Here is a 25,196-nt window from a genome sequence, read left to right as displayed (position 1 = left end):
TGTCAGCAGCCGAGTGAAAATCCAGGTGCAAAATAGTAATTTGCTCTCTAAGCTACACCACCTCTGTTCAGCCCAAGTTTAGGTTGGCTGCAGAAGCACTAGGGACCAAGCTCAGTCCACCCCTCCAGACCTTCCAGATCATCCCTCCTTCTGGGACTTGAGCACTGTAAGGTCAGTTTAAGCATCCCATATGTGCAAGGTGTTAGGATGGCCTGAGAGCAGTGTGGAGGGTCGTGGAGATGAATTGCTCACCTCCCATCAAGCTCCACACTGAGACCTGGAGGGAATGGGTCTCTGTTTCATCTCCAGGGACCATGCTAGGCCATTCCAGTAGATTAGTCTACTGAATCCCTCCAGCCAACCTGTAAGGGTCTCAGGTGGTATCCTCTCTTGCAGAGGAAGAGACAGGCTCACAGAGAATGGGGCCTTAGTCAAGGTTACACAGGTCAGAATCAACAGGATTCAAAGCTACATTGTTTATTCTAAAGCTCACGTTCTTGCCCAACTCTATGCTGAGAACATGGCAGTTTCCTGGGTTGTAGTGAGAGGGCCAGTGCAACCACCTGGGCAGGTGGCCCAGGATCCCAGAAGGGTGGACCACAAGTGAGACTGTTCCTGGTATCCTTACAGATCTCAGGCCCTCCTTAATGTTTGTGGGCCTCAGTTGGAACCAAGACAAGTAAGCTGGTATTCTGCACCTGGTGTAGGCTCTGTACATCAAACTCACCCCTAGACCCCAAAGGCATGTTGGATGATATTCTGGTGTGTGTGAGAGAGTAGAATGCAAGATAAAAACTGGGCATGTGTGGGAGCTAGCACTGGAGGTACCAGAGGCCAGTCCAGTCCCATACCCGCAATTCCTTTGGCATCAACCTAATACATTTAGCTGTGTCTACATTTAGTTAGGGCACATGAGACATAAAACCCAAAAGAGAAATTGTTGGCTTATACAAGCTTCAGGTATGGCTTGGTATCCAATCACGTTCGTCAGACCCCAGTTTTTTGGTTTTTGTTTTTTGCTTTTGCTTTGTTTTGCTTGAGACAGGGCCTCACTCTGTCACCCAGGCTAGAGCGCAGTGGCATGATCTCAGCTCACTGCAGCCTCAACTTTCCAGGCTCAAGCCATCCTCCTGCCTCAGCCCCCCAAGTTGCTGGGACTATACAGATGCACACCACCACACCTGGCTAATTTTTTTTTTTTCTTCAACTTTTACTTTAAGTTCCAGGGTACACATGCAGGAGTGCAGGCTTGTTATATAGGTAAATGTGTGCCATGGTAGTTTGCTGCACAGATCAACCCATCACCTAGGTATTAAGCCCAGCATCCCTTAGCTGTTCTTCCTGATGCTCTGGCTCCCCTCACTGCCCCTCACTGACAGGCTCCAGTATGTGTTATTCCCCCAGTGTGTCCATGTGTTCTCATCATTCAGCTCCCACTTGTAACTGAGAACATGCAGTGTTTGGTTTTCTACTCCTGCACTAGTTTGCTGAGGATAATGGTTTCCAACTCCATCCATGTCCCTGGAGGACAAACGAGGACATGACCTCATTTCTTTTTATGGCTGCATAGTATTCCATGGTGTACGTTTTCTTTTTTCAGTCTATCATTGGTGGGCATTTGGGTTGATTCCATGTCTTTGCTATTGTGAATAGTGCTACAGTGAACATACATAGCATGTATCTTTATAGTAGAATAATTGATATTCTTTGGGTATATAACCAGTAATGGATTGCTGGGTCAAATGGTATTTATGCTTTAGATCTTTATGGAATCACCACACTGTCTTCCACAATAGTTGAAATAATTTACACTCCCACCAACCATATAAAAGCGTTCCTTTTTCCCTACAACCTCTCCAGCATCTGTTGTTTCTTGACTTTTTAATAATCACCATTCTGGCTGATGTGAGATGGTATCTCATTGTGGTTTTGATTTGCATTTCTCTAATGACTAGTGATGTTGAACTTTTTTTCATATGTTCATTGCCCACATGAATGTCTTCTTTTGAGAAGTGTCTGTTCATGTCCTTTGTCCACTTTTTAATAGAATTTTTTTTTCTTGTAAATTTGTTCAGTTTCCTTGTAGACGCTGGACATTAGGCCTTTGTCACTGGATCGATTGCAAAAATTTTCTCCCATTCTGTAGGTTGTCTGTTCGCTCTGATGGTAATTTATTTTGCTGTACAGAAGCTCTTTAATTAGATCCCATTTGTCAATATTTGCTTTTGTTGCAATTGCTTTTGGCATTTTCGTAATGAAATTTTTTGCCTGTACCTATGTCCTGAATGGTATTGCCCAGATTTTCTTTTAGGACTTTTATAGTTTCGCATTATACAGTTAAGTCTTTAATCCATCTTGAGTTAATTTTGTATACAGTGTAAGGAAGGGGTCTACTTTCAATTTTCTGCATGTGGCTAGCTACTTCTCCCAGCACCATTTGTTAAATAGGGAATCCTTTCCCCATTGCTTTTTGGTTTTTTGTTTGTTTGTTTGAGATAGAGCCTTGCTGTGTCACCCAGGCTCAGGGGCAGTGGTGCAATCTCAGCTCACTGCAACTTCCACCTCCCAGGTTCAAGCGATTCTCATGCCTCAGCCTCCCAAGTATTGGATTATAGGTGTGTGCCACCATACCCAGCTAATTTTTGTATTTTTTAGTAGAGATGGGGTTCCACCATGTTAGCCAGGCTGGTCTTGAACTCCCAGCCTCAAATAGTCTACCCTCCCAACCTCCAAAAGTGCTGGGATTACAGGCACAAGCCACTGTGCCTGGCCCCTATTGCTTGTTTTTGTCAGGTTTGTTGAAGATCAGATGGTTGTACATGTGCAGTTTTATTTCTGAGTTTTATATTCTATTCCATTGGTCTATATCTGTTTTTGTACAAGTACCATGCTGTTTTGGTTACTGTAAACTTGTTGTATAGTTTGAAGTCAAGTAGCATGATGCCTCCAACTTTGTTCTTTTTGCTTAGGATTGTCTTGGCTATTCGGGCTCTTTTTTGGTTCTATATGAATTTTTAAATAGTTTTTTCTAATTCTGTGAAGAATGTCAATAATGGAAATAGCGTTGAATCTATAAATTACTTTGGGCAGTATGTCCATTTTCATGATATTGATTCTACCTATGAGCATGGAATGTTTTTCCATTTGCTTGTGTCCCCTCTTATTTCCTTGAGCAGTGGTTTGTAGTTCTCCTTGAAGAGGTCCTTCACTTCCCTTGATAGCTGTCTTCCTATGTATTTTATTCGTTTGTAGCAATTGTAAATGGGAGTTCATTCATGATTTGGCTCTCTGCTTTGTGTATAGGAATGCTTGCTATTTTTGCACATTGATTTTGATCCTGAGACTTTGCTGAAGTTGCTTATCAGCTTAAGAAGCTTTTGGGCTGAGACTATTGGGTTTTCTATATATAGGATCATGTCATCTGCAAACAAAGATAATTTGATTTCCTGTCTTTCTATTTGAATACTCTTTATTTCTTTCTCTTGCCTGATTGCCCTGGCCAGAACTTCCAATACTATGTTGAATGGGAGTGGTGAGAGTGGGCATTCTTGTCTTGTGCCGCTTTTCAAGGGGCATGTTTCCAGTGTTTGCCCATTCAGCATGGTATTAGCTGTGGGTGTGTCATATATAGCTCTCATTATTTTGAGGTATATTTTTTCAATACCTAGTTTATTGGGAGTTTTTAATATGAAGGAATATTGAACTTCATCAAAACTCTTTTCTGCGTCTATTGAGATAATCATGTGGTTTTTGTCTTTAGTTCTGTTTATGTGATGAATTACATTTATCAATTTGTGTATGTTGAACCACCCTTGCTTCCTGGGGATGAAGCCAACTTAATCATGGTGGACAAGTTTTTGATGTGCTGCTGGATTCAGTTTAACCTGGTTAATTTTTGTATTTTTTTATAGAGACAGGGTTTCGCCATATTGCCCAGGCTGGTCTCGAACTCCTGAGCTCAAGCGATCCGCCCACCTCAGCCTCCCAAAGTGTTGGGATTACAGGTGTGAGCCACGGCACCCAGCCTAGACCCCATTTTTTTTTTTTTTTGCTTCATTTATTGGCCTTGCCTCTTTTGCTACGACCATTCTCAGGCAGGCTTTCCCCTCCTGGTGGCAAGATGCCTGCAATCCTTCCAGGTGCAAGACCAACAGGAAAGTGACTGTCACATCCTAGTAACTCCCATGCAAGGCATGGCATTGACTCACTGGGCCGAATTTGATTATATGCCCATCAGAACCAATTATTGAGGCCAAGGGTTTTTTGTGTGCCACAGGTAGGGCCCCTCCTGAAGCACATACCTAAGGGGTCATTCCTGAAAAGGAAATTGGGGCCATTATCAAAAGAAGGGAGAGAAGATCAAGTTGACAATGTGTACAGAAGCCAAACAGGAGACACTGTCTCAGCTCTTTGTCCACATGTCTCACAGCAGAGAATGGTTCATACCCAGAGCTGTGGGGATCCTAAAAGCAAGAGAGCATGCAAAGCTGAGAGTCAAGGTCAGACATTAATCAGGGCACCGGATAGAGGAGGGACAGAAGAGAAATGACAGGTTAGCGCATGGCAGACCAGGGAGGTAGGAGGCAGGGTGTAGGGATGGGCACAGCTGTCTGCATTTGCCTGTGATAGCTCCTGGAGACTCAAGTGTGACCAAGTCCACTGCAATGCCGGGGCTAGGAGAGGAAAAGGGTAGAAGCTAAGAACCTAGGTCATTCGTTCAGCAAATCATCACTGATGCCTACTCTGTGCTACATCTGTGAAAACAGAGATGGCAATGACACGGTTCCTGACTTCAGGGGTCTAACATTCTTGTGGTGAGTGGTTCAACTTAATTCTGATGGACAGAATCCATCTGGTAAGTTTGAAAGGCCCATATTTGTGCTTGTGTGATCATGCCATAAGGCATCTCTAAGTCCCCTTTTTTGTTTGTTCTAAACTTCAACAAGTTTGGTCCTCAGGGTGGTCTCCCCACCAGCATTCTCATGAGGTGCCCATCAGCTCCTCACGGCCAGCTTGCGGGAGATCACTGGGAAATAGATGGAATGTTTTGTTAACACCCTTGCTTTTTATCTGCTTCAAGGACTAGGCAGAGAGCTTGTCTTTCTAAGATGGGAGTGAGCATCTTCTTCAGGCTGCATCTGAGATGCATGGGGAGGGTTCCAAACCAGAGAAACTAAACACGGTGGCTGTTCCAGGCTGCTCTGCGATGAGGTGGCAGCTGGTTTCATGCGAAGGGTCTGCCCCTGGTCCAGGCAGTCCCCACTTGCTTTCCCCAGCCAGTTGCAGTGGGCATTTCTCACCTTTTAAATCCTTTCTTTGGCACAAGTTATGGTCTCCAGAAAAGCTCAACTAAAATACACAAAGAGGAACAGAAACTAGACTGGCTGCAGCATGACTGACTGTTTGAAGTGTAGAGTCCAGCCAGAGAGGGAGGTCTGAGCTGAGCTTTGCACCTAGGACCTGTGTTTGGTCCTCCCTTCCCTTAGATGGAGCTCCTCCCTGGCTCTGTTCTGCCTCTAACTCCACTCCCTTAGGAGCCACGAGGCACTTTACCTGTGGTTTCTAGCACCACCTTTGTTCTGGGAGCTCCAGGTTTCTCTTTCTAGCTCATTCCTCTTTCACAAGCTTCAGCTACTAGAATGTCTTAGTCAGACTTCCCAAACCAGCTGCATCCCAGTTCCACCAAGGTGTCAGCCCCTCTGCACCCATACATTCCTCATATCCCTGGGGTCCTGTGTCTCTCTCCTCGACTGGTCCATGAGGCACAGTGGGCATCAGAAAGCATCAGCACATAGTTGATATAGGCAGGCCCTGCGACCTCCTGAATGTGGGCACCTCTCCAGGATTCTCTCCCTGACCACTGGTTTGCCTGTATGGTCAAGAGGACATACCCAACCTCCAGGACCCTCCCTGCCAGAAATCACTACCAACCCTGCCAAGCCCGCCCTGACCACAGCTGGGCCTTCTAGACTGGAGGTCCTGCCATCCTCCACTCCTGGCAGTTCCTGCTCACTCTGCAAGTCTCTACGAAGTGCCCGTGCCCTGGGCAGAGTCCCTCCTTCTTCTCTAGTCCCCAGTGCCTCGTATTTATTTGTTCACCAGCTCTTCATGGGCATCTGCACTGGGGGACCCAGGGATGAACCAGCCCCTACCATCTCCACTGCCAGGACTGCTTTTCCTCTTCTGTTCCACCTGAACAGAAAATCCTCCTAACCCTTCAAGGCCCTGCTCAAGCACCGCCTTCCCTTGACAAGCCCCCGCCCCCACCGACTTCTCCAAGCCCAGTCATTCCCTTGCTGCTCTGAGCCGGCACTGTCCCTATGCCGGCTTGCTGGGGGTGCATTTATACCCTGTCCCACAGAAAAGGACAGAATTAGCCTTCTCTGTATCCTTGGCACCCTCACAGGGCCTGGCACAGACAGGCTGCCCCATGAGAGTTTGGGGAGTGATCAAGTGGTGAGTGAGTGCAGGCAGGAAAGGCAGTGACATGGGGAAGAGGCGAGGCCTGGTCCACTCACTCCTTGTGCCCTTGAATAGTCAGTCAGTTCAGCAGAGCAGGAGAAATCCAGCAAAAGGCAGTGGCTCTTGTTCTGCGGCGCCTACCCGCGCTTTAGAATCCCCGCATGCGGCGCCGGGTTGTGAGAGACAGGATCCTGAGTCCCCCGAGGCTCCACCGTCAGCGGTGTGACAGCGGGGCTTCTCTGCCAAAGGACTGGCCAGAGCCTACAAACAGCATTTCTTTAAAGGTCTGTGTCAGAGCTGCTCAGAATCCAGCTCCCTGCCGGGGAGATATTGAGCCCAACAGGACAAGAGCAGGAAATCTGATTCAGCGAGACCAGAGGAGACATTTCTCAGATTAGAATTCTCTGTGCCAAAGGTGGGGAGTTTATCACAGCAGGGAAGGGGAAATAAAACATAAAATATTGAAAATAAATTATATCCCACAAGCAAGATCCTCCGAGAGAGTCAGCTCTGTGTCTGTGGCTGTGCGGGGAGTCCCCGCCCCATGGCCACGGGAGTGCTGTGCCAGAGGCTGCTTGTCGCACATCCACCATCAGTCCCTAACCCTGGCAGAGCCAAGTAGTGCCTGCAGGCTAAGGAAATTATTAACCTGGCCATGCCCAGAGGAAGGGATGGCAAAGACTAACCAAGACATGGAGAGTCAAAAGGGGTTGGGTAGACTGAGGGGTTTTCATTTACAATGTAGACCTCCCATGTCTCAGCCAAGCCCCTTCACAAGCTTTGTGTCACTTAATCTTCTCAACTGCCCTCTAAGACTGATGCAGTTATGATGATCCCCAGACAGCTAATGCTCAGAGAGGTTAAGCACTTTGCCCAAGGTCACACAGTAAGTGGCAGAGCAAGAATTAAAATCCAGGCCTATCTGATGCTGGAACCTGGGCTCTCCCCACCCTTCTCAGGGGTGGGGGAGCTGGAATTTTATCCCATAGGTGCCTAGGAGCCAATGAGGGTTGTATTCAGAGAAATAGCAGCTGGGAACACATATGCTGGGCCACTGTGGAAAGGGATGGAAGTAGTTGAGGCAGAGAGACCACTGATGATCCCATGGACATTGCTCAGGCCAGGGCTGGTGGGAGCCTGATCTGGGACACTGCTTATGGGGGTGAAGATGAGAAAATGATCCGAGAGACATTTAGGAGACCCAAAGGACAGAACTTGGCGGGCAGCCGGATGTCCTGCGTGGGAACTGTTGAAGCTGATCATAGAACAGCACAGGGCTGGACACAGGCTATGTTCCTCTTCAGCCAGCCAGCATGCTCCAATGAGGCTTGAAGTGCAGTCCATGAGGAAGGGATGTCCCTTGGGGTGTGCAGGATTGATGGACACCTCCCTCAGCAACCCAAGAGGAGAAGTTTCTGCTCAGGGGCAGAATAGCCTGCTTGGAGGAAAGAGGGTACAGCTCCCCCGACCCTCACTGTCCTTGCATTTTCCCTGGGGCTGTCTACCAACCACCTTACTTTTTATACTCCCAGGGTGCTATAAGCACCAGGATACCCGTAACTTACTCCACCCCCTCTCCCCAGCCTAGGGTGTGGAATGTTATGGCTGCTTCCCTGCAGGTTGCCAGCTCTTCAGCCCCCAGGTCATTTCCACCAAGGATGATGTACAGTATTATGCTAAACCAACTTTATGGGCAGCCCCTTAAAATGCAGGCCAGTACCTATGATGGATGGAGAACATCCAGTTGTTTAGCCAACCACTTACAGTTTGTTGCAAACTTGCAAGAACCACATATGGGCCTCTTGTTAGGCCCGTTATGCCAAGGACTCCATAAATAAATAGTAGCGTGTATCTTGGTGCATCAGGACTGGAGTATGGAAATAGAGGTACCGTATAAATAATGCATATTTACAAAATAAATATATCCCATACATGAGTGTGTGCAGCCATAACCAAAGCACCTAGCTTAACAACCACAGAAAGCTTTGAGGGTCTGCCAAGTGATCGGCTTCCATCCATCAGTGTGCACCAGCATTAGAAATGACCACCGAAGGGAGGGGGTCCTCCTGCACGCTGACCTTGAGGCCTTTGCATTGAGGCAAGTGGTGAGATTGCAGGTGGGCACCCTGACACACAGCTTTTCTGCCAAAGTGTGAAACCTACCGCAGCCATGTGTTCCTGCAGATGTCTTAAGGTCTACCGCCAAGCAGAAGGCTGATTAGCGCCAAGTTGCAGGACGTAATGGGTTGCACCTACAGGAAGAGGGCTGGTTGGGGGAGGAAGAGGTTTCCTAATTATGCAGATTCACTTAGGCTTGCAAAAGGAGCTGGTGAGTTGCCTTTCCAGGGGACTCTTACTGGAGCCCTGTAACTTTCAGCCATTCACCCTGAAGGCAGGGCCAAGCTTTCGGGAAGTCGGTGCCCCGTCTCTGCCGCCCCTTTTTGAGCTCTGAACCCCACCGGGCATCCGGCTCTAGCATCTGGAGCTCAGAAGAAACAGCTGACAGAATGGCCACTGGAGTGGGCGCCCCTCCCCTCGGTTGTAATAGCACAATGCTGGATTTCAGTATTTTAAATGAAAAATATATGCAGTTAGCTGTGCGCTGACAATGTCCTTGAGGATTTGACAGTGAGATTTTCCAGCAGTTGGTCTTCGTTAGGATCCTGGCGGTGTTTAATAAGGCAGTCGAACTGCTGGCACCTTGGGTTCCTGTTTGTTCTCCGAGGGCTCAGGGGCTGCTGCGGTAAGCACATCGACCAGAGCTGATCATTACAAGGGCGTACGCCACCATGAATAAAAATGTCACACGTTTTCCCATCTCACAGCGGTACAAAATGTCAGTCCTGTCAAACACACATTGCAGGGAGCTGTGTGCAGTCCGTACAAATTGGAGAGCCGCATATTCCCCCAGCCTTCTGATATTCTTCATTTGAAGCTGAAGAAAAACAGTTGTTAACCTATTAGCTAGGATTTTAAACTCTGTTGAGGCGGTGGATGGGTAGACTTTGACACAGATAGAAATGTATTCCAAGGTCCAGGAATTTTAAAACCAGGTTCTCCGTCCATTTGTTCTGAGGGAAGAAAAAAAAAACCTGTCTGGTGAATCTGACTATCTTTAACAGACACACTAGGGAAATTTTGGGATATTTCATATCTAAGCTTCCCATTGCTTCCACGTTTGCATTCCACTCGAAAAGTCTATTGCTTTGGGGGATGGCCCTGGGGCTCAACCCGTTAGGCTAGGAAACCTGTAGGTAGAGAATTTTTCCTGATCAGAAGCATGCCAGTAATATTGCCAGTCTTGCAGACAGAGTAACTCCAATGATGGGGACAATGACTGGCGGGTCTGGCATTATTCAGATGCTGGGTGATGGCTTCACTGATAATTTGATGCTAGTTCCCCACTCCTGGGCAGCCATTTACTTTAACTTGACCACGTGCCAGGCCTTGTGCCAGGAGCCAGATGTGAACCCTCAAGGACTCGCCTTCTTAGGGGAAGGACAGAGGTAGGAGTGCCCAACTTTGTGAGCCAGGAAGAGAGAGAGGACTTCTGGGGGAAGGGAACAGAGTCGTGAGGGATGCAGGAATCCATCAGGTGGTGAGGGAGGGAAGGGCTTGTAGGACCAGCATGTGTGCTGTGAAGGGCCGTGGCCTGTGACAGGCTGGCTGGAAAGAAGGAGCTGCTTATGGTGGGGTTTCGGGGGGGAAGGGCCGGGTCTTGAATGGCCTGCTGGGGACAGGGATGTGAGCAGCTCCCCTGGGCTGCCAGTGGCAGGGAGAACAGTTGGAGGCTCGTGGTGACCTGACCGAGGAGTCCCGGACTCCCTTTCTAGAGGGTGCTGTGCGCTCGTCTCTGAACCTCTGCAAAATCAGGAGACTGCTTCTGATTTCCTAGTTGCATCCTGTTGGGGTGGACATCATTCCAGAGATGATAAATTAGCCGGGTTTTGCTGAGCTGGCCCTGGCCCTTAAATGTACTGAGCAAATTCTCACCGAGTAGGGACACGGGCCTGGTGAAATGCAGGCGGCTACAAAGACAAACCTTTCTGTGTGGTCAGAACAGGCTTAGCAGGACAAAAGTCTCAAAGGATGTCAGAGGGAGGACTTTCCAGGGGGAGAGAGGAGCCCCCTCGACCCGAGGAGGTATGTTTTAACATCTTCCTTCTGCTGTTGTATGTCGGGTCTCCTGGGAGGAGCGCGGGCTTCTTTGGAGTCAGGCATACTTGGACTTGGATCCTGGCTCCGCCACCAGTTAGCTGTCAGGCCTGGCCTGGGCAAGTAGCTGAGTGACATGGCCTCAGTTTCTTCATCTTTCACCTTCTTGGAGGGTTGCTGAGATCAATAGAGACTTCGCATGTAGATCTCCCAGCACGGGGCCTGGTACATAGCAAGTGCCAGAAAATAGTAGCCCCAGGGAGGAGATCATCTCCCCCAACATCTGGAAGCCCCTCTTCTAACCTTACCTCATGTCCCCCTCCTCCTGGGAATGTCACCCAGGCACCCTAGATGCATCCCAGCAGCAAGGCGCCTACCTCCTGGTTCTGTCTGGGCAAAGAATGGCATACGTCAGTGAGGTCCCTGCCCCTGCCCAGGCACCAGCCGCATCTGGTGCCCGACCTCCGGCCGCCGATGGGATGCCACCTATTCAGACTGTGCACCTGCACCCGACTAAAAACAAAGGGCTCCCCTCCCCCTGCCCCACTGCTGGCCCTCCTCCCTCCCCCGCCTCTGTCCCCCAAGCGGCTAGGGTCACCCGGCCCCCACACAGCCTTCCCTCACAGCTGCCTCGCTGCTTTTGTTCAGCATGTGAACTTCCCCGTCAGCCGAGCTCCTTGCACGGGAAGTAATCAGGGATCTTGACAAGGCTTCAAACCACAAATGCCACTACAAATTAACCAGCACCACTACAAAATACTACTCCTGTCAACATCGGGGAAGAATGCACTGCTCTTCAGGACCAGTCTGAGACGGCTTTCAGCTCAGCACTCACTCACGGCAAAGAGAGTGCCCAGACCCAGCCAGAGAGAGTCGTTGACAGGACTGGTGAGCCCCTGAATCGTGAGCGTGCCCTCTCTGGAGACCATCTCTGCCAGACCCCGCAGCAGGTGCTGCAGCTTTTCTACCAGGACCCCCTTCAATCCTGAGCACCCCCTCATCTTCCTCGCAGGTGGTGCCTCTGGAGGGCAAGTCGCAGGGCACCCAGAAACCTCACTGTGGAGTCTGCCATTCAGAGAGTGAAGCCCAACCTCACCTCTGTGCGTCCTACCTATGTGCTGTGCCTTTGGGCAAGAGGCTTCCCTTTCCCTGTCTAAGAGCGGCAATCAGAATAGAGCCTCTGTCTCGGAGTTGCAAGGACCTCTGGGATATCCTGAGTAATACCCACCCCTTTCATCCTCCCTTCCTTTCCCTAAAGAAACACGTCCTTGTTGCCCGGTGTGAGGGGACTCTCACCACGTGGAAACCTCTTCCTCAGCGTGACGTGGAAGTCCTTCCTGTATAGCATCTTGCAAGGAACATCCCTCTAGAGTGACAGCTTGTTAGCTCTGCAAATGCTTCAGGCCTCAGGATCCCCACATTTCCTCTGGGTGCCCCGCTGAGTGGCTCAGGCAAGGAGCACGCTGTACGCTACATGACACAGGGGCCTGGTCTTCTCCAGCTGCCCTGGCTGAAGCTCTGAAGCAGAGGCAAGCATTTGATCCTCCCCAACAAGCAGCACAGCCCTCATCCAGGGTGGACGGAGAAGATCGGGGACAGCGATGGGAGCTGGGGGCTAGGTGAGAGCTGTGCCTGCAAGAGAGCTTGTTGGGCATCTCAAAGGAGACACTCCACAAAAATATCGCTTCAATGCACTCCTTTTTGGAGGCATATCAAAAGAAGCCCTCTTTTATTTCCATGCCTTGCATAATAGCAGATTTCCAGTCCCAAAGAGTAGAGGAGCCTTGCTCTCGGCCCAGAGGCCCTTTGTAAAGCTACAGAAAGCTTTGTCTTCCCCTCCCAACTGGGTCTGTTTCATGCATAGGTCAGAGCATTGATGTGGCTACTAGCCAGGAAAATTAACCAGGTGAACACTCTCCTCGTTAAACAGCCACAGAGTTTAATTGTGAATTTGCTCTCTTCCCCCTCTCCATTCCTGGCCATGTATTTGACTGGGGCATGTGCCTGGGACAAACTGAGAAATGGCAGGGCCTATCCAGCTTCCCCCTCTGGGGCCAGGCCTCCTTCATTTGAGGCAGGTAGGTGCCTGGCAGGGAAGGGAGAATTCAGAGTACACATTGCACACAGAGGATCTGAGACCCCCTTTGGGGCCAGCTTCAGAGGCTAGCTCTGTCATGGACCAGCTGCCATCAGTCACACCCCACCTTCTTGGCCTCCCCTCCCCAGCCACCCCAATCTTTACATGCACAGTCCTCAGCCTTTAGTGAACCTGGTTGGTCCCTGTGACCTCCAGTGTCTGTTCACTTCTGCCTCCTTACCTATACCACTCCCCGGTTGGGGTCTGGCCTGTCTCCCACCAACTTTGATATTTCACCTTCTATGTGGCCCTGTTGTCCCAGCAGTGAAGTGGGGACACTCATTGTGACGGCACAAGGATGTTGAAGGGATGGTCCCAGATGTCCCCGTTATTGGGGACTGAGTGAATCCATGAGTCCATTCCTAAACAGCTTCCTGCCCTCTGCCCCATACACAAACATGATAGCACTCCTGCCCCAGCCCATAATGAACTCAGGATGAGCTCACTGGCCCTCTTCTCAGGGCCTGTCATCCACCTGCTCCGGGCAACCCTGGGCAAGTCCTTGCTTGCCCTCATCTGTGAAATGGGTAGCAGCCCTCATTCCCTGCAGAGGAGCCTTGCACTGGTGAGTGTGCAGCAGCTGCTCAGGCCCTGGCAGCACCGGCAGCAGGAAGTGCCTTGGCTCTGCCCACAGCACAGGCAGGCTGGCTCCCAGGCAGCAGGGACACCGCCTCCCCTCCCCTACACACTGCGCTCTCTGCCCCCAAGTCACCACCTGGCAGTCAAGCATTTTCTACCCTGCAGCCCCGTGCAGGGCGCCCACTCATCCATGCCACCCAGGTAATTAAGTTGATATTCCAACATGCCTTCCCCTCCTGACCTTTTGGAAACAATGTGTTTTGCTGCATCAACAAATTAACTGCAAATCAGATGCTGTCCTCATAAATGCCGGTTTCATATCCAATGAGCATACTCACCTGGCCCACACAGCTGACAGATAGAGATGCCGAGGGCCAGGCAGAGACCAACAAAGGCCAAAGAGGTCCCCTCTTCTCGGGGACTTCTGTGTCAATCACACCTTCGGTCTTACCCTCTCTTGTGTTCATATCTGCCAGCAGTGGTGTGGCCAGGGCAGGTGGGTTGACAATATGGAGGCCTGGGCAGGCTCCTGTGATTGGAGGGGAGTATCTGTTCTTAGAAGCCCACCCATCCTCCTCCAATGCACTTTCTATACCAAGGGCGTCAAGGTTTTTCTTATCGTGTCTCTGATTATATCCCTCCCACGGAGCTCAGAAGAAAATCCGCACTTCTCAGCCTGACATTCAAGGCCCTCTTTTTATCTGACCTCCCCCATCCCCTCCCAGGTCCTGGCCTGCCCTGTCCTCATATTCAGCCCCACTCTTGTCTGATTGGACCACTGTGGTTCCCCTGTCCCCGCACTCCCTACCACCTCCAATCCGTGTCAGAGACCTTCCTCTGCACCCCCTGCACGACAGCACCCTCTACCAGAGTCTTGTTCAGACACGTGCCCCTGTGCCTGGGACGCCACGCACTGTTTGTTGAATGAATAGACAAATGAATCACATGCCTCTTTTGGAAAAGCACCACAAAAAGATGCTTAAATAAGGAAAGAAGGAGAAGGTGTCAGTTACTCTGTCATCCGCCTTTTCTCTGAGGCACAGATCTCTAACAACAGATTCTAACTTCAGAAGGGACAAGGGTTAGAAAAACCATGTCAGAAAGGATTCCAGGTGACTCTGGAGATTTTAGTTGACAAGGATAGCACAATGGGTTAAGAATACCTGCTTGTTTTAGTTTTCGCTACTAGCTGTGTGACCTCATACTAGTCCCTTAACCTCTCTGGGCCTCCTGTTTCCTGTCTCTGTAACAGGGAAATAATCCTTCTCTAACTTGCCTCACCAGGGACTGTGAGGTTCAAAGGAAAGTGGAGAAGTTAAAATGCTTTGAAAGGAAAACACATCATATAAATAGAAGAGATTATTAAAATCCAGTCTCCTTCAACAGAACCTTGCTGATAGCACACAACTTTGGAAAACCAGCGTCCTCACATCCATAGGACTTTTCTGGAAAGACCTGTGGGTCCCATGGGGAGATGGAAGATGGAGTGGTCCCATTTCATCCTCAGGATATCAAACCAGAACCTCGTGTGGCTGTAACTGTACTCTCATCCTCATGCCAGGGTTTGTAACCTGGGAGTTTTGCCATTTTACAGAAGAGTTCACTGAGACTTAAGAGAGGTGAAATCACTCGCCTAAGTTGCAGAGCCGATACTGAAGTCAGCTAGAAAATGACAGAGCCAGCTCGTGAACCTGTGTATTTCTAACCCGAAGTCTATTTCTTGGGGTTTACCCCAGCAATATTTCTTTCACTTTAAGATATTTTCCCATCATGTAGGTCAAATCCCACCAAACTCTGCAGTCCTTGAGGACAAGGACTGTGTCTTATTCTCTGAATCCCCCTCGTCCTGGCCCCCAAATGGTGGTTCCATAAACCCGCATAGGAGGGATCCTTCCACTCTGGGACAGTCCATCTGCTTCCCCTCCAGAAGTGTTTGGCAGGCACTTTGCATTGACCATCGAAGGAACCTCCAGCCTTCTCCCCGCTTCACTGGCCCTCTCACCCCTCCTACCCTGGCCCAGCTCGGGAAGTGCCGGAGGAACCGTCGAATTGAACTCTCCTTAGGATCGCCAAAGGTCCGGTCTTTTTGAACTAACTTAAGAAACAGCAGTCTGTGTAGCCACATTTCAACCCGGCCAGGGGACAGAGGATCACATATAACGTGACCTCAATGCAAAGATGCCCAGACCGCTTCGATTCTCCGCTGCGTCTACTTTAAAGCTCTTCCGGTTTTACCTTCCTTTCCTTCGGCGGTGGAAAGAGCGCTCAAGTGGTCAGCGGTCAAGAGGCCTTCCCGAGACAGTCAGCACTCCCAGCTCTGCCCATTACCAGCTGGGGGTGTTGAGCAGGTCGTTTTACCTCCCTCCAATCTGTTCCCTTTTCCATGGCCACTAGGACACTTAGCGAGACCAGGAGCGCCAGGGTGAAAGAGGAGCAGGCTCAGGGGCCCAGCCCTCGGCTATGGGCCGGGGACGCAGAGAACCAGAGCGAAGTCAGGTGGGAGAGGAACTGCTCCAGGCTCAGAATAACTTTCCCTGAGTCCTGGCCAGCTCTGCCGTCTTCTCGGGCCTCACACCACGCTGTTGTAGTCCCTACATTCAGCTAGTGCTGGCTTCAGCTTCCAGAGCACCAGGGCCACTCTCTGGAAGACGGCATGCTTTTCTGAGTTGATCCTTTCCTAGCTCATCTCCTTACCCCCTCTTCCCACCCAAATCACTACCACTCACCTCCTCCAGCGTTTAATGGCCTCCAGAGTACTCATCCCCCATCTGTGTCCCCAGCTGGGGACACCCCAGCTTATTTGGGAAACTGCAACCACCCTGGCCAACGGCCCCGCCACGCCCTGTCTAGGAAACAGAGGCCTCCCCCGGTAGCTTGTCCACTGTGCCCCTGGCCCTGCATGAAGTGCCATCAGATGCCCCACATCCCTGCAGCAGGGCCCTCGTGACTGGGCTCACAGATGAGGACACTGAGACCCAGGGAAGTCACTTGCTTGCCAAAGTCACTCAGCAAACCAGCTAGGCCTGGAGCCCCTGCGGTGGGAGCAGGAGGGCCCTGCACACATCACATGTTCTAGTGTCTGAAATCTGAGACTCCTTCCCATGAGATTACTGTCTAATCCACTGGTGACAGTCCAGCTGCTCACCTGTCCCCAGCCTCAGCTCTGGTCCCCAGGGCCTGCACACTCCTGGCAGGGCATCCTGATAATTAGTGCAGCCCTCCCCTTCTCCCTCCCCCCAGCCCCAGGGTGGGGGGTGTCTTTAATGCATACCCCCTGGGAGTTCACCTTTCTCTTCCTGGCGGCCACCCCACAGGAGGTGTCCCTGCCCTATGCTCCAGCATCAGAACAAGCCCAGGATCCATGAGTGCAGCCCCCTGTCCCTGTGCGTTTCCTCTGGTGACAGGATCCCTTCGTGCCAACAACCCACAGGGAAAACTCCCCGAGTGTCAGAAGGGGCAGCGTGGCTTCCTGTTCTTGGTTGCCGTGGTTGGGTTTTATCTGGGTGCGCCAGGACATCTGTACCACATTACTCTTTCTTGGCATCGTTACACCCCCACCTGGCTGACTCTGCTAACTTCTAGGATGGGTGTGGTCAAGAGGCTGCCTTCTTCCCACCATTTATCAATTCATTTGCAAAAGAACCAGCACTTCCTGATGACAAGCAAAAGAAAATAATTTAAGAATCTGGAGAATGGACATTTGGTGTGTTTTTACATGTGCCAGGAAGTTTAAGCCAAAAATAATTTGCTGAGCACCTTTTAGGTATCAAGTCTAGTCTACTAGACCCTGTGGTAAATAGAGCAGTGAGTGAGCTGATAGACAGCCGACGTGCTGTGGATGTGAGGCGGGGTTTCACCAGAGATGAGATTGCCGAGGTGGCTGGTGGAGCCCTGAATCTGGAGGGCTTTGAACGCTTCAGACAGCATTTTCCAGGGGATATTCATGGGTGTTATAGGGAAAGCAAGTCTATGTTCAAATAAACTTGCGAAATAGGACTTTTTAAAAAAGAGTGAGTAGGTTTTTGCCTGGTTTGGGTGGGTTTTTTTCTTGCAAGACTCGCCAGCCTTTGCTATGCTCACAGGCATTGTGAATCCCCGAAAGGAGCAAGACAGAAGACAGTATTTCTCAGATTTGCCTGACTGGGGAACCTCCTTTTTTCCCTTCATACAATGCATCTCCCAGGATGGCGTTTCTCAGCAGACACCCTGTGAGATGCCGGCCTTCCACTGAGATGATTTCAGCTGCCAAGTGCCAAGATTGGGTGGGCATTTTTTTTTTAAGTACACTCTGGAAACAAATGTAGGCGATGGACTGGGAGGGGGAGAGGCTGGAGGCAGGGAAACCTGCTGATGGTAATGGTTGCTAATGTCTGTTGGCGGCACTGTGCAAAGAACCTGACGTCCATCATCTGGTTGAATCTTCCTAACAGCGCACTCAGGTAGGCGGTGCTGTTACCTGCACTTCACAGATGAGGACAGTAAGGCTTGGAATGGTCAAATCGTGGGCCTGGAGTAACCCGGGGAGTAAATGGGAGAACTGGGGTTCTGTCTAAAACTGTCTAACCCCAGAGGCTGCCTCCTGAGCACTCTGCTGCACTGACACCCAGCAGGAATGGAAATAGCCCAGGCCAGAGGTGACAAGCAGTGAGGACAGTGGGGCGGGAGAAGATGGTTCCCCCGAAGTAGAAAGGCCAAGCATAAGAGAAGCAGTACTGGGGGGAGTGGTGTAGGAGAGCGGGGTGTCTACATAGAGGGTAGCAGCCTGTGCACCAGTGTGGTGGGGCTGGGCTCCCCTCTCCCTGGTCACCTCTTCCTCTTGATGAACGGTGTGAATTGAGGGGTGGGGGGCTGTTCCCCTTTACCCCACACACTTCCTATAAGCCATGAAGGGGAAAAAACATGGTGACCTTGCCCATCCCTAGGCAGCACCCCCAACTCCCCGGTAGCCACCAGCTGAAGAAGGGTCACCAAGCGTGGGTTGGCCCTCATGCCCAGCTAATGGCATAGGATCTGGAAAGCCGCAGTGTCATTCTATCCCAACGTGTTCTCCATGTGCCACCAGGGAATCCTCCACCAAGTCCCTGGGCCCACTTTCCCCTCAGGCTGCCCCGACAAGTTCCATGCAGGGCACCAGGGACCCAGGGACAACTGGGACACAGGGGAACCCTCCACCAAGTCCCGGGGCCCTCTTTCCCCTCGAGCTACCCAGAGAGGTTCCATGCAGGGACCCAGGGACCCAGGGACAACTGGGACACAGGCCCTGCCCTCTAGGAGTAGTGGGGCAGGTTCAGAAAACAAGTTCTAAGGCAGATTTGAGATCTGAAGCGTCACTCCCACTCAGTAGAGCCCTATATCAGCGCTGTCCAAGGAAAACATAATGGGAGCTTCATACAGGAGTCACATATGGAATTCTGAATGTGAAACATAAGCAGATGAAATTGATTTTAGTATTATGAACCTAATATATCTAAAATATTATCATTTCAACATGTAATCAATCTAAAAGTTATTACTGAGGCGTCTGACATTCTTTCCACGTGCTGAGTCTCTGAAGTCCAATGTTTTGCATTTACAGCACATCTTTTTTTGTTTTGTTTTGAGACAGAGTCTCGCTCTGTCACCCAGGCTGGAGTGCAATGGCACGATCTCGGCTCACTGCAACCTCCGCCTTCCAGGTTCAAGCGATTCTTCCACCCCAGCCTCCCGAGTAGCTGAGATTACAGGTGTGCACCATCATGCCCGGCTAATTTTTGTATTTTTGTATAGATGGGGTTTCACCATGTTGGCCAGGCTGGTCTTGAACTGCTGACCTCACGTGGTCCGCCCGCCTCGGCCTCCCAAAGTGCTGGGATTTAGAGCACATCTTAATGTGGACCGGCCACATGGGACATTGGCTCCTGTTTTGGCTGAGGCAAGTCTGGATTTTGTCCAGTTAGATGTATCTTTGTGATGTATCTTGTTAGATGTATCAGAAAGATACGTCTAACCTGAGTGATACATTCTGACCTGAGTGATGGAATGGGCAGAAAACAACCGGAAGCCTCCTGGGGATTGCTGTGGGTCCACGGCCTGGGTCTCGCGTGAATTTTCACTTTCCTTACTCGGCCTCCCTGTCTCCCACGCATGCGAGAGCATCAAGACAGGCAGGCTGTTGAAAGGACACTGCTGGGCTTTCAAGATAAAGGGTTTGAGCGGAGAGCTGAGAAGTCTCTGCTCTACCAGTTTTGATTCAAATCCTGATTTCAGAAGCCAATCATTTTGTACAAATTGTATTTGTTCATCAGACATTTGTTGAGCAGATTTTTTCCCCAAGTACCACAGAGCCTGCAGGCACAGGGATGAGCCCCCTTCGAGACGGACCTGTAAAAGGTTCCATGGGCGCAGGGGTGAGGGACCACATAGCAGGAGGCACGAGGCAGCATCCGACCTGACGGGCTCTTGAAGGACAGGCACACGTTTGCCAGGCCAGTCTGGCTGGAGCAGCTCATTCCACCTGGAGGGCGGGCAGGAAACAAGGCATGGGTGAAGGTTGAGAAAGGTCTGTGTGGGGCACAGTGGGGTCCCGGTCTTAGGGGACATGCAGTGCCGGCCCCGAGCCTTGAGCGGGCGCCCAAGGACAGGACAGGGCGTGAGAGGTCTGGAGAGGAGGTGGGCTGGCCCTATTGCACCTGGGAAGGGCCCCCAGCCTGTGTGGAGCATAGTGGAGGGCGGAGCTGGGGGCCCTGTTTGGAAATGATTGCAGTAACCAGTCTGGAAACAAGGCTAGAAGGAAAGAATGAGCAGACGAGATGGCTTCAGAAGGTGGACAGTGGGGGTGAGGCGGGAGGCGTCGAGGATGGCCCTCTGGCTCTGGCTCTGGCTTGGGTGACTGGGTGCCTTCCCCCAGGCCATGTGTAGAAATGCATTGAGCCTTCTCAGTGCGTCCTGATGTTTTAAGTTTCCACTTTAATGCAGCTGCAGAGACTGCGTCCCACCCGACCGCCTCCCAAGATACAGCGCTCGAGGCCCGTGAGTAACCGGTGGTTCTGCCCTCCCCACCTAACACTGCCTGAGCCATTCTCCCCTCAGCCTGACTAAACCTCCAGAGTTTGGACCCTCCTGCCTGGCAAAAGGAAACTGGGAATTGGGTTTTTCAGCTTCCCTCTCTGTGTGGCATGAACTTGAGCTTGCATTTTCTGGGCTTCTCTCGCTTTTTTGTGAATTAGTTTGGTGATTTGCAGCTCAGAGCCATAGGTAGCAAGGGGGCCGCTGTGTGGTGTGTGTGCTGTGTATGCATCCTTTGAGCAAGCCTCACAGGGTGAGCAAGGGGTTGAAAACCTTCCTCCATACCCCTGTTCCTCACAAAGGAGGCAGAAGTCCGGGGGCAAGGGTCTCATTCCTGCCAGATCTGGGTCTGGAAATGCATTTGTACCTTCCCATGGGTAGAGGCTATGTCCAGAGAGTACGGAGCCCGCTCATATGGAGACAGGTACCGCTCCCTTGCCAGGCCTTCCCTGGAGATCCACCTTCCCATGTAAAGTGCCAGGTAAGGGGAGTGGTGGTGTACGCCTCTAGTCCTAGCTACTCGAGAGGCTAAGATGGGAGGATCACTTGAGCCCAGGAGGTTGAGGCTACAGTGAACTATGATTGTGTCATTGCACTTCAGCCTGGGTGACAGAGCAAGACCCTGTCTCTTTAAAAAAAAAAAAAAAAAAAAAAGCCAAGTAAGGATGGAGAAGCAGGACAACATGTGATAAAGCCACCGTCACCTGGGAATGGGGTGGGAGGTGAGAGAGATCTGTCCATGGAAAAAGATTGGGTCTGGGTCCCGTGTTAAGCATCGGTGGAGCCGTTTTCCATGGTAGGTCAGATTTCGGCCTTGCTGAGCCATGTGAACTTTGGCAGGTCCTTTGAAAGTGGGAAACCTTCCAGGACCTTTTGGTGAGGGCTGTTTACCAAGAGAAAAGTTTCTCCATCTACCATTCAGTGTGGCCACCACTCTGTGGCCAACCAGAGAGTACCCCACAACCCAGTGTCCTAGCCCTCCCACCCTCTGCAATGCACATGTTCAAATCCATCTTGTGAAGGCCAAGAGGCCGGGGCATGCAGGTGACCAGGTGGACTGTGTCTGTTCACCTGGGGAGATGCACCCAGCATCCACCGGGTAGCTGCTCTCTGGGTGGATGTTGGCCATTCTGTGGCATAGGTTTCCTTTCCTTCCCTTACCTGCTGTGGGTGGGAATTAGAGGGCTAGAGGGGAGGCCTGGGGGACTTAGATACCTTCCCCTATGACCGTCGTGAGTCCACACTCCCAGCCACATGTGACAATGGATCCATCGCGTATCCCCAGTCACACTGTGGTTGGCCCAAAACCCCATCGGCACAGCTGGCAAGGAGCTAGAATATGTCTGCTCACTGTCACTGGAAAGAAGACAGAAGCAGCAACAAGAAACTGCTTTGGGGGACAGGAGGCCCCTTCTAAGCAACCTTGTGCGACTAGTGAGAGTTTCAGTATAGTCCTTAACAGCACGGATTTGGGAGGCCGACAGAGCTAGGCTTGAATGCTAAAGTCGTGTGACTCTGGCAAGCACTGAGGCTCTCTGAGTCTGATTTCACCTCCGGGGCTGTGCCCTCATTCCTAGAGGGGTTTCATGAGAAGGAAAGTGGATGACATTTGTAGAACACACACAGTAACAGGTTTTTTTTGTTTTTTGTGTTTTTTTTTGAGACGGAGTCTCGCTCTGTCACCCAGACTGGAGTGCAGTGGCCGGATCTCAGCTCACTGCAAGCTCCGCCTCCCAGGTTTATGCCATTCTCCTGCCTCAGCCTCCCAAGTAGCTGGGACTACAGGCGCCCGCCACCTCGCCCGGCCAGTTTTTTGTATTTTTTTAGTAGAGACGGAGTTTCACCGTGTTAGCCAGGATGGTCTCGATCTCCTGACCTTGTGATCTGCCCATCTCAGCCTCCCAAAGTGCTGGGATTACAGGCTTGAGCCACCGCGCCCGGCCAACAGTTCTTATTTTTATTTTTATTTTTTTCTTTGAGACGGAGTCTCACCCCGTCGCCCAGGCTGGAGTGCAGTAGCGTGATCTTGGCTTATTCACACCATTCTCCTGCCTCAACCTCCCAAGTAGCTGGGACTACAGGTGCCCGCCACCACGTCCAGCTAATTTTTTTGTATTTTTAGTAGAGATGGGGTTTCACCGTATTAGCCAGGATGGTCTCAATCTCCTGACCTTGTGATCCGCCCGCCTCGGCCTCCCAAAGTGCTGAGATTACAGGTGTGAACCACCATGCCTGGACAACAGTTCTTATTCTTAACAGGTTTTTGCATCTTACAGCTTCTAAGGAACAGCCCAGTTTATTAATAACCATCACTTGCCTAGGATTTTATAGTCAGCAAATCATTCTTAGGTACCTCATCCCAACTGCGCCTCACAGTAGCTCAGTGAAGTAGGCACTGTCACCACCCTGTTTAGCAATGAGCAAACTGATGCTTGGTAACTTAACCCAGGTTCCTCAACTGCAAATAAGGTCATCTGGACTCTAGAACCTGTAGTCTTGCCAGTATTCCAAGCTCTCTGGACCCTCCGTCTTCTGCTTGGGACCAGAAGAGTTTCAGCTTTCGGTTTGTTTTGGATTTTAGAATATTTGCATGATACTTCCTGGTCGTGTGCCCCTAATCCAAAATCTAGAATCCTCCAGTGAGCGTTTCCTTTAGCATCATGTTGGGGCTCAAGAAGTCTTGGATTTTGGCGTGTTTCAGATCTCTGATTTTCAGATTAGGGATGCTCAACCTATATAAAATGCTGGGAGAAGGAAAAAAAAATTCAGTCAAGAAAAAAAGTAATGAGTAGTGGCTGAACTGTCTGCGGAATCTCCAGTGCCATGTTAGGTCTGGCAGAGACACAGAGGAGAAGAGAATTAATATTCATTGAGCACCTTTTCTGGTGCCTAGGACTGTGCTGGGCACTTGTGTAATTACTGTCTCATTTGTCCAGCCCAGAGCACGCAGATGCCATCTCCCTAATTTGTAGCCAACACCACAGAGATGATGACAGGCCTGATGATAAGTCCTGCCTTTGAGCCCAGCTTGCCTCTCTCCACTGTCTCTTTGTTTTCTACCAAACAGCCTCCCCTTAAGCCAAAGTCAGCAGCAGGTAGCTCTCAGCATTCCCCTTTGAGGCTTGGCATCCAAGGCAGGCACAGAATCTTGAAAGTCATGATTCAGGCCGGGTGCGGTGGCTCAAGCCTGTAATCCCAGCACTTTGGGAGGCCGAGACGGGCGGATCACGAGGTCAGGAGATCGAGACTATCCTGGCTAACACGGTGAAACTCCGTCTCTACTAAAAAATTACAAAAAACTAGCCGGGCGAGGTGACTGCGCCTGTAGTCCCAGCTGCTCGGGAGGCTGAGGCAGGAGAATGGCGTAAACCCGGAAGGCAGAGCTTGCAGTGAGCTGAGATCCGGCCACTGCACTCCAGCCTGGGCGACAGAGCGAGACTCCGTCTCAAAAAAAAAAAAAAAAAAAAAGAAAGTCATGATTCAGGGAAGGATCACTCCCCTTGGAAGAGTTCAAGTATTGGAGACAGCAACAGTGGACTCTGTGTTTTCTCACCGGTGTGGGGATCTGTGCAGATTGGGGGGTGGGCCGCCACATCCATTGGCAACCGAGGACTCGGGAGACAGACGCTGTGAGAGACACTGAGCAGCAGCTGCCTCAGGCTCTGAGCTAATGCAGGAGGTGACTAGCCTGGTGCTAGCTTTGGCCGAACCTCCTGGATTGATGGCATGCTGAATAGGCAGGATGCCTAGGAGAACCAGCTCTCCTAGGCTTGGAAGTCAGAGAGGCCTGCTCTGGTTTGAATTACAGCTTGGCCACTTCCTGGCTGTGCGACCTTAGGCAGGATCCTCACCTTCTCTGAGCCTTAGTTTCATCATCTGTAAAATGGGTTTAACAATAGAGGTTGTGTATGTATAGCGCCTAGCACGGTCCCTGGCGTGTCCCCCGAACGTATTCTGCCAAGCAGCAGCACTAAGAGACCAATTTGGGAGTCACAGAAGGTTTATGCTTTCTGGGCCCCTAAGGACCATTTCTTCTACGTGCATTTATGCAAGCATTTCCAGTGGACCCTGCTACAGACTAGGTGGGAACTGGGGAGACTCGGCATATAGAACCCCCTGAGGGCCTCGAAGAGGACAGCCTACCAAGCTCCCATGTCAGGAGCCATCAGCCTCCAGTGTGGCTTTGCTGGGTCACGTAGCCACAGACGTTCCAGACAGAAGTGCAGCCGTTGGCCCGGGGTAGCAGGGGCGGGGGAGGGTCTAGCCATTCAGCCTTTCTGGAAGGAGTTTTGTAGCCTGGCACCTGTGGCTGGAGTTCAGATGTTACCCGAGGATTTGGGTTTTCTTTTTCAAAACAAGAAAAAGGAAAGAGCAGAAGAAAACCATGCCAGTGTCTCCTGGACGAAGGGAGAGGCAGACTGCCGTCGGCCTGCGTATGAAGCGCTTTATAAGCTCTGTATTTATTATTTCTTGCTCACCATTAAAATCAAATGTACTCAGTGCTTTTGTATTCAATACACATTTAACCCTGCCGACTTAGATTTCTCAGGTTTTAAATCCAGTGGGGAATTGGCTGGCTTCCCAAGTTTCCCCTCCAGTCCCCCTTGAACAGAGCTGGAAATCTCTGTTTAGCATTTTCTCCCCTGGTGCGGCTGGGATCCTCACACTGGTGGGGCCAGTCACTGTTGTGTGTGCCTGTGGGTTTCTTCCTTCATCCCCAATACCCACCCTTCCTAAGCACCCCAGAAAGATGGGTGTGATGGCTGAAATATGACAAGACTTGTCTGCATAGACTGTGATTCAGGCTTCATTAATAAAC

The 25,196-nt window shown here is 50.7% G+C and overlaps 1 protein-coding gene across 12 annotated transcripts in view; it reads left to right on the top strand.

The window, feature by feature from the left end:
* Nucleotides 1–25,196, top strand: part of DENND1A (DENN domain containing 1A) — a 543,199-nt gene that overhangs the window by 491,792 nt on the left and 26,211 nt on the right. For 8 of the 12 annotated variants that reach the window (XM_008006310.3, XM_073021911.1, XM_073021912.1 and 5 more), the window contains one exon: nucleotides 20,288–20,341. The exons of the other annotated variants lie outside the window; for them this stretch is intronic. In XM_008006310.3, the coding sequence (XP_008004501.3) occupies nucleotides 20,288–20,341 (54 nt within the window). The remainder of the gene's footprint in view (nucleotides 1–20,287; nucleotides 20,342–25,196) is intronic. 12 annotated transcript variants of the gene reach the window in all.

This window comes from Chlorocebus sabaeus, chromosome 12, assembly GCF_047675955.1.
Source record: "Chlorocebus sabaeus isolate Y175 chromosome 12, mChlSab1.0.hap1, whole genome shotgun sequence".
Taxonomy (NCBI): domain Eukaryota; kingdom Metazoa; phylum Chordata; class Mammalia; order Primates; family Cercopithecidae; genus Chlorocebus; species Chlorocebus sabaeus.
This window is presented reverse-complemented; position numbering and strand designations above follow the sequence as displayed.